Source organism: Sceloporus undulatus, chromosome 2 (assembly GCF_019175285.1).
Source record: "Sceloporus undulatus isolate JIND9_A2432 ecotype Alabama chromosome 2, SceUnd_v1.1, whole genome shotgun sequence".
NCBI lineage: Eukaryota > Metazoa > Chordata > Lepidosauria > Squamata > Phrynosomatidae > Sceloporus > Sceloporus undulatus.
In genome coordinates, this window is record NC_056523.1 from 201827906 (window position 1) to 201840435 (window position 12530).

Sequence of the window (12530 nt, forward strand, 5' to 3'; positions counted from 1 at the left end):
CCAACATGTACTTGTATCTGTTTATCCTGCCATATTCTAAAAACAAAGATTCAACATTTGCTCTCCTGTTAAATATTTCAGTGTCTTTGGCAGAAACAGTACTACAGTACTGTATCACAGGGCTTTGCTCCATGTATGCAAGCAGCATTCTTTTGGAATACGGGAAGGAGAAGTGAAAACTTCCCTCACATAAAAGAGAGCATTCTTCACTTGATCTTTATATGGGATATTTTCCATTCACAGCATGTTCTGTGCAAAGATAAACAGAAGAACACACTACTGTCTCTAATGTGCAGCCAGTCCAAAATGAGTTCAAGAAGGACTACTTTTCCTCTCAAGTTAAAGTAGGGGAGAGGAGGCTTTGGAAATTCTACCCTGCCTTTCATCTTTTCTTTTTTAAAAATTTAACTTTGTGTGTGTGTGTGTGAGTCCTGTGTTTATAAGCAAAGAAGAAAATCTTTAGAAAAACATATTTTCCTTGACTTTTTATGATATAACTGCTATCTGGAGGCGAAAGAAAAATCAATACTGAACACTAAGAGAAATGTATAATAAATGTGCTTCCCTTGTAAAGAAGGAGGCATCTTTTCTTAAAGCAACTGGAAAGTAAAGCATAATACAAGCAGCAGGTTCACAAATGCTAGAAATGTATGTAAATTACATACTCTCATGGTAAATTTAGTTAAACCAAAATGTCAGAAGACTCATTTGAATATACAATTGCACCTTTGAGGGCCTGATTCAAGAAAACTTGAGAATGAGGCCAAGATTTTTATCAAGCTAATCATTAAGCCTGTGCTGGACAGACACAGAAGAATCCACTGATTTTATATATACCGTACTTCTAAGGATATCACATATTTAGAAGAATATGCACAAAGAACTTGCATTCAACAGAACGCTGCCTGAATTTGGGTGTCACAGTAAACAATAAGTCTTGGCTTCATAAAACTAAGTATACAAAAGGATCTTGTAGCACCTTTGAAGCTAACTAAGAGAAAGACACAAATTGGTAGCATAAACCTTCATAGACCTAAGACTACAGAAGTTTTATCTGAGGAAGACGACTTAAGTCTATGAAACCTTATGGTACCAGCTTCCTTCTTTCTCTCAGCTAGTCTCAAAGGTGCTACAAGATCCTTTTGCATACTAAAACAAAATGTAGTTTAATAATAAATCACACTCAGCCCTTTCACTGTTGCGATTCTTTCTTCAAGGGAATGGGTGAAAAAACAAATAATAATAATAATAATAATAATAATAATTTAAAATGATAGAATTTGTGTTGTGTCACAACCTGAGATTACAATTAAGAGCTCACAAGCAACCCAGGATAAAAACAACATTAAATTAGGCTAAAGAACACAATGACAAGTGCATTCGTCCAATTATTAGGCAGATGGACAAAATCAGAAAAATCTATGCCACACAGTCATGACTGAGTTTCTCATTTCTTAGATAATTCTACCATACCTATAATAAAACAGTGGCTTTTAAAAGTGTTAATGGAAACCCAAACAAAATGTATCTTCTTCACTATAGTGTTCTAAGGAGCAGTCCTCAAAAACAACATCAAATGTCCAACTTTAATCTGTAAGGTGTAGTTTTTAATCTTTTCCACACATTGCCTCCAGAAAGGCAGCCCTGAACTCCAAACACCATCTGAGTGCTTTTAACTTGCCAGAAACAAAGTGTGTGAAAGATCAAAAGAAATGGGAATCAATAGGATTAAGGAATGGAAATGCTTTTGCCTTGCTACAGGGCACTAGTCCATATTTACTTAATACATTGTTCAGCTGAACAGAATCTCTTCAAAGAGAGAAAACATCCTCTACTGAATAAGCCTGGTTCAAAGTTCAGAAGTTACATTTCAGTGCACTCATTTCTTTTTGCCAAAGGTCAAGCGATCCCAGTGAAAGGGGTGCTGACCTGGGGGAATGAGACAAAACTATTTTTTAGAGAAATAATTTCTCCTTTTCCTTGAGAATGAGAAGCTCCCTAAATCTTAAAGGTGCAATCGGCCTGGGTTCTCTCTTCAGTGCTGGAAATCTCAATGGAAGCATGGCACACAATAATCACACAACCCTACTGGCCTAACAAATGTTTAATTAGCTGAACTTCCCCATTTCCCTTTTCTACTCCCCCTCCTTTTTTTGCAGCTGTAATTTTACATAGTAATAAAAGTCTCTGGTGGCATTTTTCTCATTATCTTTTTCATTTTGATAACTTGTATTTATTCCTTCAACTAGGATTGTGAAATTCATTTCCAGGCACTTAATTTCTCTTTTTTAACCACTTTTTACTCGTTCTTGCTTACCCCTTGGCTGTCATTCTTTTCATCTTCAGCATCACAGGCTCCAGCATGGAAGAAGAACAGCTACTAAGTTTAACAATTTATGCCTGCACATTCTCAAAAGCTCTTTAAAAACTACCATCCTGGCTAGCAGTGTTGTCATTGCCCAAAGCCATCATGAAACGGTGGCTGATAAAGTCATAACAAGGACAAAGAAGCAATCACCTACAACAAGTCATCAATTCCCTCTGATAGCAGAGAAGGAAGAGAGCAAGTCTGCAGGAAACATGTCAATTCAGAGGTCATTCCAGAGAGTGCAATGAGCAATATTTAAAGCATTCTTCACAAAGTCACAGCACTGTATTACCTCTTGGATGACTCATGGTACCAGGTTAGTCAAGTCTAATTCCCCCATTAGCTACTTTTGCCTTTTTAAAGAAAGAATAGGACATTCACTTCTAAAAAAAATCATTAAGTAACTACTGGAAATTTTTCTTCCAGTAAGAAGACCTTGGATTCTGTAGATAATTCTACCATATGCATCAAAGGCTAAGAAGGGAAAAAGCTGAAATGAATGCCCCTGTAGGAACTACTGCCTGGTCTCTGGTCTCACAGTTGTGTTGACTGTCAAGCCCCAACAGCCAACAGAACAGCTCATTTTCTTCTTTGCTCATTATAAAGGCATGTCCCCATAGGATCTCAGTCCTATTTCCATCTCTTCACCAGCCTTCTCACTAGCCTTTGGCAGATGCAGAAGAGAGGTGTTTTTTCATCACAATACTGCCCTCAGGTACAGCACTCACCTTTACCTCTAGGGCAGTATGGCCTAGGTATGTGCAGTATGACCTCTAGGGCAGTATGACCTGAATGTGGGAAGAAGAAAATGATGTGATCAAGGATAGTAGTATTGTAATGTCTAAATCAGTGGTTACCAAACTTTGGACTTCAGCTCCAAGAATTCCTGACTGTTGGCCAAGGTGGCTGTGGCTTCTGGGAGCTGAAGTCCAAAACACCAAATGGACCAAGTTCTGGGAATCACTGGCCTAAATCATGAATGAGGAAAAGAGTCTTGAGAAATATCTGGAGCCCTGAGGCTGCACTTGTACCAACTCCAAAGCCCCTCACCATTCCTTCCACTCACCCATTTTTTCCTGGCCTTTTTTTGCCCCCAAAATTATTCAGAAAATCCACCTACCATTTGAAAAAACACAAAACAACCACCCACACATTAATTTTAATTGGCATCTCTTCCAACATGGAGATCAGAAATGATATAACAGTTCTGGTCATCATTTTGAGCTCCATAACTATTATATTCTAGAAGCTTCCCCAACCTGTTCTCCTTCAGTGGTGTTGGGCTACAACCCCATCACCCCCAGCTTCCATGACCACTGTATTAGAACACATCTGGAGGAAACTGTATTGGGAATGGTGACTCTAGGGTGAGCAACAAAGAGAATCCATGGCTAAGGACACAGAAGAAACTGGTATTACAAAATAATGCTGAATGAAAACTTCTGACATGTAGTTGTAACCCAGTCAGACAACATAGCATTATGAATTTACATTTCTCTATCAATTAATAGTGAACTTATTACCCTTTAAGTGATTTACAATCTGTAAGACAATTGAGCTGGGTACTCATTTTATTCTTTCTTTATTCCTGGAACTGAAAGAGGACTTTTTAAAAAATGTTTCATTCCAGGATTGCATGGAAAGGTTGCAGCTGAGAGAGTGAGCCCATGCTTTGGAGGCATAAAGTCCCAATTTCAGTCTCTAGCAGTACTGTCTTCCCAGAAGGTGGAAGTGAAATTTCCAGACCTCAGACACACAGTGCGTCAGTCAGTCCTTTTTATGGGGACTGTGTGTGTACGTGTTGTGTACTAGAACTAGGCCAGCAACAACAGGCCTCGCCTGGGAAGACAAAGAGCCCTCCTTCCAACCTCCATCTTGAGGGGGAGAGAGGCCTATGTGAGAGAGCTGATGAGCTGGACTTTCCCCCTTCCCTACTGTCATTCCCCTCTCCTTTTGACCATCCGTTAAGAACCCAAGCCCTTCCTCCATTCCATTTGCCTTGGTCCTGGCTTCGGAGGTAGAGAAGAACTGCTGGACCTGATCCCCTTCCCCACCACCTCTCCCTTCTCCTTTTGTGTCGTGTCTTTTTAGATTGTAAGCCTGCGGGCAGGGAACCGTCTAACTAAAAGATTGTATGTACAGCGCTGTGTAAATTTATAGCGCTTTATAAATAAAGGTTAATAATAATAATAATAATTTTATCGACCTACGAAAGGATGAAAGGCTGAGTCAACCTTGGAGCTCTGGGATCGAACGCACAACATTGTGGCTGCAGTACTGGCATTTAGCCACTGCACCACCAGGGTGCCTATTTACCTGCTTCTCCCCGTGCCACCCTTATCCAATACCAGTGTCTCATTTGATAATTAACAGGAGACTGCAGCACCTGCATGTGTGAAAATTCAACTTTTCCCCCCAAGCAAATACATAGCTCAGGCTTAGAATATTTAAAGTCTACTTACCCAGAAGTCTTAGGCTGTATCTGCATTGCAGAAATAATACAATTTGACATCACTTTAACGGCCATGGTCCAATGCTATAGAATTCTGGTATTTGTGGTTTGTTGTGGCACCCAATCTCTCTGTCAAAGAAGGCTTAATATCTCACAAAAGTACAATTCCCAGAATTCCACAGTATTGAGCCATGTTGGCCTTCTCTGCTCCCTACCTTGTTTTGAGTCCATCCCTTCCAATTTGCTGTCTTCCTTCAACCAAGAAGTTGAATCTATGCTACTGTCTTGCCTGGAAACAAACAAGAGCACATTTGAATTAGTATAGCCTTTTGCATTTCTAAAACTGAACACTTCATCCTATACATAATTTCTCACCACCACTATGTTATTGTTGGTTTTACTTCATGAAACACACTTCCCTAGTTATTCCTGTGTGTCTTCTAGTTGTTTCTGGCCTTTGGCTACTTGTAAGGGAGTTTGCCTTTGCCCTTCTCTGAGGCTGAGAGTGTGTAACTTGCCCAAGGTCACTCAGCTGAGTGGATATTCCAATCCTGGTCTCCAGAGTCATAGTCCAACATTCAAATAACTACACCACATTGGTTCTCAAATATACATCATATATGTTTATATTTTAATGTACTCCGCTATAAAAGAAAGCAGGGTCCGTGCCACTTTAACAGTTGTATAGAAAAGGAAATGTGATCAGGTAGCTTATCATGCAAACAAAGTTAACAGTCCCTACTGTCGCCAAACAAAGGAAAGAAAATGTTTAAGAACTAAATGCTCATTAATCAGGAACAGCTATATGCTGACAACAAACCAGAAATTTTGGAACCTCCTTCCAGGAACTTGTTGCTCACAACTGACTTATCTGTTGGATGCAACATTCCTGACTCAAGTTGCCTAATAACCTTCAACCTTGCTCCATTTAAAGACTACACTTTTGGATCTCCCTTTCGGACTGTCATTTGGATTCACTGCTTGACTGCATTTGACTCAAACTGGCCCAACTACACTACGTCATCCTTCCTAGTGAATCTGACATCCTTCAGGGATTCTCCCATGTTCTGTTGCCTCCTGTACTCTTTCTCAGGGACCTGGATTCGTGTTGGCTCCGAGACAAGACAAGACAAGACAGGACAGGACAGGACAGCCTCGATTAATTCTTCTAGCAGAGCTCTCAGAGGAGCTGGCAAGATGGCAATGAGGTGGCAGCATTGGTGGGCAGGAAGCAAAGCAGCAGACATTTTAAAGCAGGGGTAGGCAACCTTTTTGAGCCGGGGGCCAGGTTGCTGTCCCTCAGACAACTGGGGGGCCGAAGCCAAAAAATAAATAATTGAATAATTTTTTAAAAAAATTAAATATATAAATAAACCAGGACAAATGTAGGACAAAATTTTCAAATGGAAGACACTTTTTTTTAAAAAAATGGAGGACACGCAAAAAATTTTGCTGGTTTTTTTAAAAAAAATTAATATAAATGCATGTTTCTGAGGCTTCTATAGACAATTGCCCCCCAAAGGCCCCGGTGGCAATTGGTGGCAGGACCAGGCTGGGGCCGGTCCCAAGGCCTCGCTGGGCCGCATCCGGCCCGTGGGCCGCAGGTTGCCTACCCCTGTTTTAAAGCATTCATGCCCAGGAAAAGGAATGCTCCATCAAGGCCAGCCTGAAGGAAGGAGACTCTGCCCTCCATAACTGCCATCCGCCGGCCTGAGAGGGATTTCACCAGGCAGGTCAAGCTCCATCAGGGCCAGCCTGAAGGAAGGAGACTCCGCCCTCCATAACTGCCATCCGCCAGCCTGAGAGGGAGTTCACCAGGCAGGTCAAGCTCCATCAGGACTAGCCTGGAAGAAGGAAGAGCCCTCCCTCCAATCCATCTGCCTTGGTCCAGGCCTCAGAGGGAGAGAAGAACCACTGGACCTCATCCCCTTTCCCTCCACCATTCCCTTCTCCTTTTGTTTCGTGTCTTTTAGATTAAAAATAATAATTGTAAGCCGCCCTGAGAGCCATTAGGGCTGAAGGGCGGGATATAAATACCTAAATAAATAAATAAATAAAAGGAAGGTGTATAGTAATGCTACTAATGATATATTTCTAATTACTATCACTACTTTCACACTATTTTTAAAAAGAAATATTCACACTACTCTAGACTCCACATACAAAAGCGGGGGGGGGGGGGCGGATAGCCATAAATCTGGGCCACCAATGAGAAGTCAGTTGTACAACCTATAAAACTGCAAAGATCCACTTATCTCAGAGCTCTTGATAGAAAACTTTAAAAACTTCTAAAAAGTTTTACTCAGTTCATAATCTGCACCAAAAAGGAAGAAATATTAATGAGCCACATTTTAGGAAGAGGTGGTAAGATCCTTGTTTAGAGTTTCCTACATGTTTCTCCCAAATATGAAGATTTTTTTCTTGTACAGAGAGGGTGAATCTATAGCTCAAATGGATTACATTTTATCCATTACTTCACTGTGATATTCAAATGTCTTTATATCAAGCAGGAAAACAAATGAAAGATTTTAAGACACACTTGAGGATACAGCTCTCTGTAGGATTCTGAAATCATGGAAGGCTGGTCCAATTGTTGAGTTTAATGAGCATTTTGACCATAAAATGATTTTATATTCATCTAACCAATTTCAGACCTCAACTACTTTGTCTAAAATTTGTAAAGTGTATAAAATGTTAATATGCACACAATCATAGCATCCAGCTAGCAGGTTTGAGTTAAACTGTTAACATTTTAAGATTAGTATTATTATACTGTATGTTTACATTTCATAGGTTCACTTATAACTTACCCATATATCCAGCTACATTACTTTAAGTGTTATGCCAAAGTTATGACTATATAGATCTATTTCCTTAATAGGGACTTCAACAAATGCAGTTCATTTCAAAGTAGTTCCTTAACTAATTTAGCTCTCCATGAAGAAGACTCCTTCCCACTGACCCAAGATTTGTTTCCATACACTGTGGCTATTGTTGTGTGCCTCCAAGTTGTTTCTGATTTATACCTAAGGTGAAGTTATCATGAGATTTTCTTGGCAAGATTTGCTCAGAGAGAGTTTTCTTTTGCCTTCTTCTGAGGCTAAAGAAATATGACTTGCCCAAGGTCACCCAGTGGGTTTTCCATAGCCAAGGGAAGGTTTAAACCCTGGTCTCCAGAGTCATAGTCCAACACTCAGACCAGCACATTGACTCTCTCTCTGGCTATACTGATGATAAACCAACAAAATATTGCACAGGACTTTTCCATTCAATATACTGTAACCAACAGTCTCTGATTCAGCACAGTAGCCCCAATATTTATACTGGAATCAAATTCATTTGTAATTACAATTTTTTTAAAAGCTTAAGCAGAAACATCAGTGGTGCATGTACGCCTGCAATTATTCAGCAATCACGCCATGCAAGCAGAAAATTGGCACTGAGTATGGAATGCAGCATCCTGAGGACTGCTGCTTACAGTCCAAACAACAAGATTTCTATCTTCTAACACTGCGAAGATGGCACTTAAACTGCCTAGCAAATATGGACCTATGTGTTTTGATTATAGGATTCAGCTGCAGAATCTACCTTGTCCTAGGACAAAATTTTGAAATTATTTGGTGCATAGCATATACAACCCTGAGAGTAGGTGCGGAAGTAATAGCTATGCAAACATCTTTTGTGTATATTAGGAACACATATTCTAGGAACACATCTTTTGTGTGTTCCAGATAGTCTTGAGCAGCAAAAAGTACTTAGCAATTGTACTCCTGGCGTGTATATCCTTCATTCAGAACCAAACAAAGGATGAAGACATCAATGCCTGAATTGGTTAATAAAGGTACCATCAAATACCACTCAGTGGCAAACAAAACAGAGGATGACAGGACACAATCCTATAGTCTGCAGAAGGAGAAAGCTGCAAAGGGTATCTGTTCTAGGATAATAAGGCTCCTGCTGCCCTGAGTCTTTCTGCCAAATATAATGCTTGACTCAACATTGTTCTTTTGGCAGAAGCACCACTGTCACCTCTTTATTTCTAATTATGTAACTTTTTTAAAGTACGGGTTATGGAAATGCCTCTATTCGACATGCAGTATTTATCTCAAATTTATAACAAATGAATATTCTGCTACAAAACCAGCAGGAGAAACTTTGTGGCACCTGGTTTATATCAGCCACTTCAGGAAAAAGGTACACATACTAATACAGACAATCTGCTGTCCAAAACATTTTTGTCATTGAGCAATTCTTGCACGGTCTGGACAAGATTTCTTGGTATAATGTGCTACTTATAGTTTAATACAGTATGCCTTTTCTGCCACCTTGTGGCCAAACCATGTAAAGATGAGTTCTGGTTCCCCCAGTTAATATAACTTTTCATCAAAATACATTGGGTCCTTGTTCTAGTTGGAAAAAGAAATGTATTAATAAGGTCTACAGAGAGAATGAAGTTTTTAAATGTGGTGTCTACAATTACATGTGCATAATAATGAGTTTCCCTCAAAAATTAATTCAAAACCATCTTGAATTATGTTATTTTCTGATAGCATTGCTTTAGATTACACTGAAATGTCATATCTATAGCCTTGCTGATAGTATACTTATTAAAAGACAGGATCTGAGCAAAGAAAGCCTAGAATTCTCTCTCTCTCTTGAAGGCAATGTCAGAGTGTTTTACAAAATTTTGCAAAGGTTTAATAAAATTTCACTGGCATTTCACCTTGACTCACCTAGATCTCAAATATTTACCAAGATGCTCCAAAATTTCACAAACAATTTTGCACAATTTCATTTCCCAAATGTTTTGCTAATATTTTTATTTTACTTCTGTAGGGTACAGCAATATTTCAGAAAGTTTTCATACATTTTCACTAGGATTTCGTATGGTTCCATCCAAGTGCCAATCCCAAGCCTTTCTCTTAAATCTTTTCCAAGGTTTTAACTAGGATTTTTGTTGTGATTGCAGTCACATTGCAGGTGGAATGCTCAGCAAAGGACAAAGTTAAAATACAGTTTCTGCACAGTATTACATTTTGTGTATTTATTACAATTACTTACTGACTGATTGACTCAATTGCTGACTTCTCTTTATTATCATCCTCCTCTTCATCACTGTCAGAATCAGCTTCGTTCTCACCTTGAAATAAAATGTCAGTGTGAGATACTCTTAGCAGCATTTTTCTGCCTCATTAATACTGTACACCAGTATGTTATGGCTGTTTGTCAAAGAAAGAGATGCAGCCCACCTGCCTGTAGGGAGTTTGATCAAAACCATGTGGCACTGCAATCAGTGAAGGAGGTAAGGGCCTGAGTTCTGCAGATGACTGGCAAAATGGAACAGGGCTGGTTGAAAGGGTATCATACGACTACATGATAGGGAACAGAATGACATGATGTTTTGAAAACTAAGACTGACTGACTGTGTGTTTGCCTGCCCCCTATGCACAAGAACAGATCTCATTGGAGGCATACGTGCTGCATGCAAAAGGTTCCCTGTTTGGTATATGCCATTTCCTGTCTGAAAATCCTATCGATCAGCATACAGAAAGTCAGCTATAACAATCAAGACTACCTCCTATAAGGCAACCTCTTCCTCAAAAAGGACTGTTAGAGCATATGATTTGCACACAGAAGGTCCAAGATTCAATGCTTGCCATCTCTTTAAGGAATCAACTGGCAGGGAAATACCTCTGATTGCATCAGAATAGACAAAACAATGCCTACATGGACAAATCAATGGAAACAATGAACAGCAGTTTCCTATAAACAAACAAGTATTACAACCATGTCATAAAAACACAATGCTCAGATTCCAATCCCTTTGCAGGAGGAGGAGAATTAGATGGAGGAGGAGCAGTTGTTGCTGTCCTTCCATTAACAAACACACAAATCCCACCACTAAATTCTCTATCACTTGAAGTAACATAGAGGTGATACAGGGAGAAAAACCCATCTAACCAGGGGACATGCAGCCCCCTGTCTCCCATTTTGTAGTTTCCAAGCTTCTGGAGCTACCAGACCCCTTCTATTTAATTTTCTGAGGCTGAATTTTTAGGAAGGAAATTAACCCAATCACCCAAACTGACACAAAAGCATGGCAGTCTGGGTCCTTTGCATACCACTATATTATTATTATTATTATTATTATTATTTCTATTCCCACCTTTATCCTAGTTCAGGCCTCAAAGCAGCTTACAGCAAATTAATAAAAAACATATTGTTAAAAATTTACAAGGTACAAAAGTTAAAACGCGAGTAAACAATAAAAAAATGAAAGCAGACTAAAACATACATAAGCTTTTAAGGGTGAATCCGGGGGGGGGGGGGGGTGATGCGAAGTCACCCAGTCACTTCCAGTTGGGCAGATGCAGCCTGCCACAACTGCCTTTGCCTATCCTACCCAAAGAGGTTTTGCCACAGAGATCATATAACATTAAATCCAACCTCTTTTGAAGTATATTTATAGCCATCCAAGTTGAAGTGATATATTGGCACTGTAGGGAAGAAATGTGTTCTTGTTTTTCAAAAGAAAAATAAATAAATGCAGGCTGCAGAGTCTGTTCAAGGACCTTGTAGTGTATCACAACATGACATCAAAACATCTATAACTAGAATATAGTTCTGAATGCCTTTGGAAATGCATGTACAGTCATTGGCAATTTCTGCAAGAAAAATCTAAAAGTGAAACTATAAGGCTAACACACAAAGACTCAATTGTTAAAAATTAGGTGTGATCATACAATTTCAGAGACTATAGAATTCTTTACAGTGAAATATAAATACTACACACAAAGCAGCTTAGGAAACAAATTTGAGTTTTTACCAATCTACTGAGCAAGAAAAAAGCTCAATATAAGGACAACCACAACTCTTGCGAACAGCTCCTCTTAATGCTGCAGCCATTTACAGCTCTATATTAGATAGATGCCAAGTCATGTTTTCTCTAATTTGTTCAAAGTGTCTCTCCCTATCTATCTTATAGGCAATTGCCATGTTTCTTTGCTGCATATATAATCAAACAACCTTGCAATGGTATTTATCAGCGGCTCCACACTTACAAGGCAGATGTGATTGCTCTGGTTAAATACAAATGGTATGCCACTCAACAAATGCACAAAGTGTTGATAAAGTATCTGCTTCTTTAAACAGCTACACACACTCATGTGGGAATTCTGAGTGGAAGACAGGTTCCCGAATGAGGGTTCAAAGTCATCAATGCTTTATTCATTTGTTTTGGGAAACGTCAATATAAAATTGGTGTAGCTTCAGCCACTGACAGAGGTGAACTGCCATTAATCCACACACTTAATTGCAAATACAGATTAGACTGCTCACCAGCACACACCGAATGGATGTAGCAAAGCAGTGGTTCATACTCTTGTCACATCCTGCTTTGACTACTGCGATCTTTTCTTTTTCTGGTCTTGCTTTAAGGAACACTTAAGTCTTTTCACCTCTGTCCAAAATTCTATCACCAAGACTTACTCTTACTCCAATTGTATAATAATTTCCCATTCTGTATTGCAGCCGGCACAATTTCTTTGCCTTTGCCTGTGAGTCTGACTGGGGAGCAGGAAGACAGAATAGGTTTTGTATGTTTGGGAAGGGGATGGGAAGTGTTCAAAGGGTCTGAAACCAAAGGCAGAGAAACAGCTCTGATGGTGCTCATGCACGGTCAGAAACAGATACAAGTGGATATTGCTTACC

General features: G+C 39.4%; 1 protein-coding gene across 4 annotated transcripts in view; it reads right to left on the minus strand.

Moving 5' to 3' along the window:
- Window positions 1–12530, minus strand: part of CAAP1 (caspase activity and apoptosis inhibitor 1) — a 36192-nt gene that overhangs the window by 8346 nt on the left and 15316 nt on the right. For 2 of the 4 annotated variants that reach the window (XM_042452038.1, XM_042452036.1), the window contains exons 4-6: window positions 9882–9960; window positions 5036–5109; window positions 3097–3156 (exon numbers count right to left, since the gene is read on the minus strand). In XM_042452038.1, the coding sequence (XP_042307972.1) occupies window positions 3097–3156; window positions 5036–5109; window positions 9882–9960 (213 nt within the window). The remainder of the gene's footprint in view (window positions 1–3096; window positions 3157–5035; window positions 5110–9881; window positions 9961–12530) is intronic. The other 2 variants (XM_042452039.1, XM_042452037.1) reach the window with 1 other exon arrangement.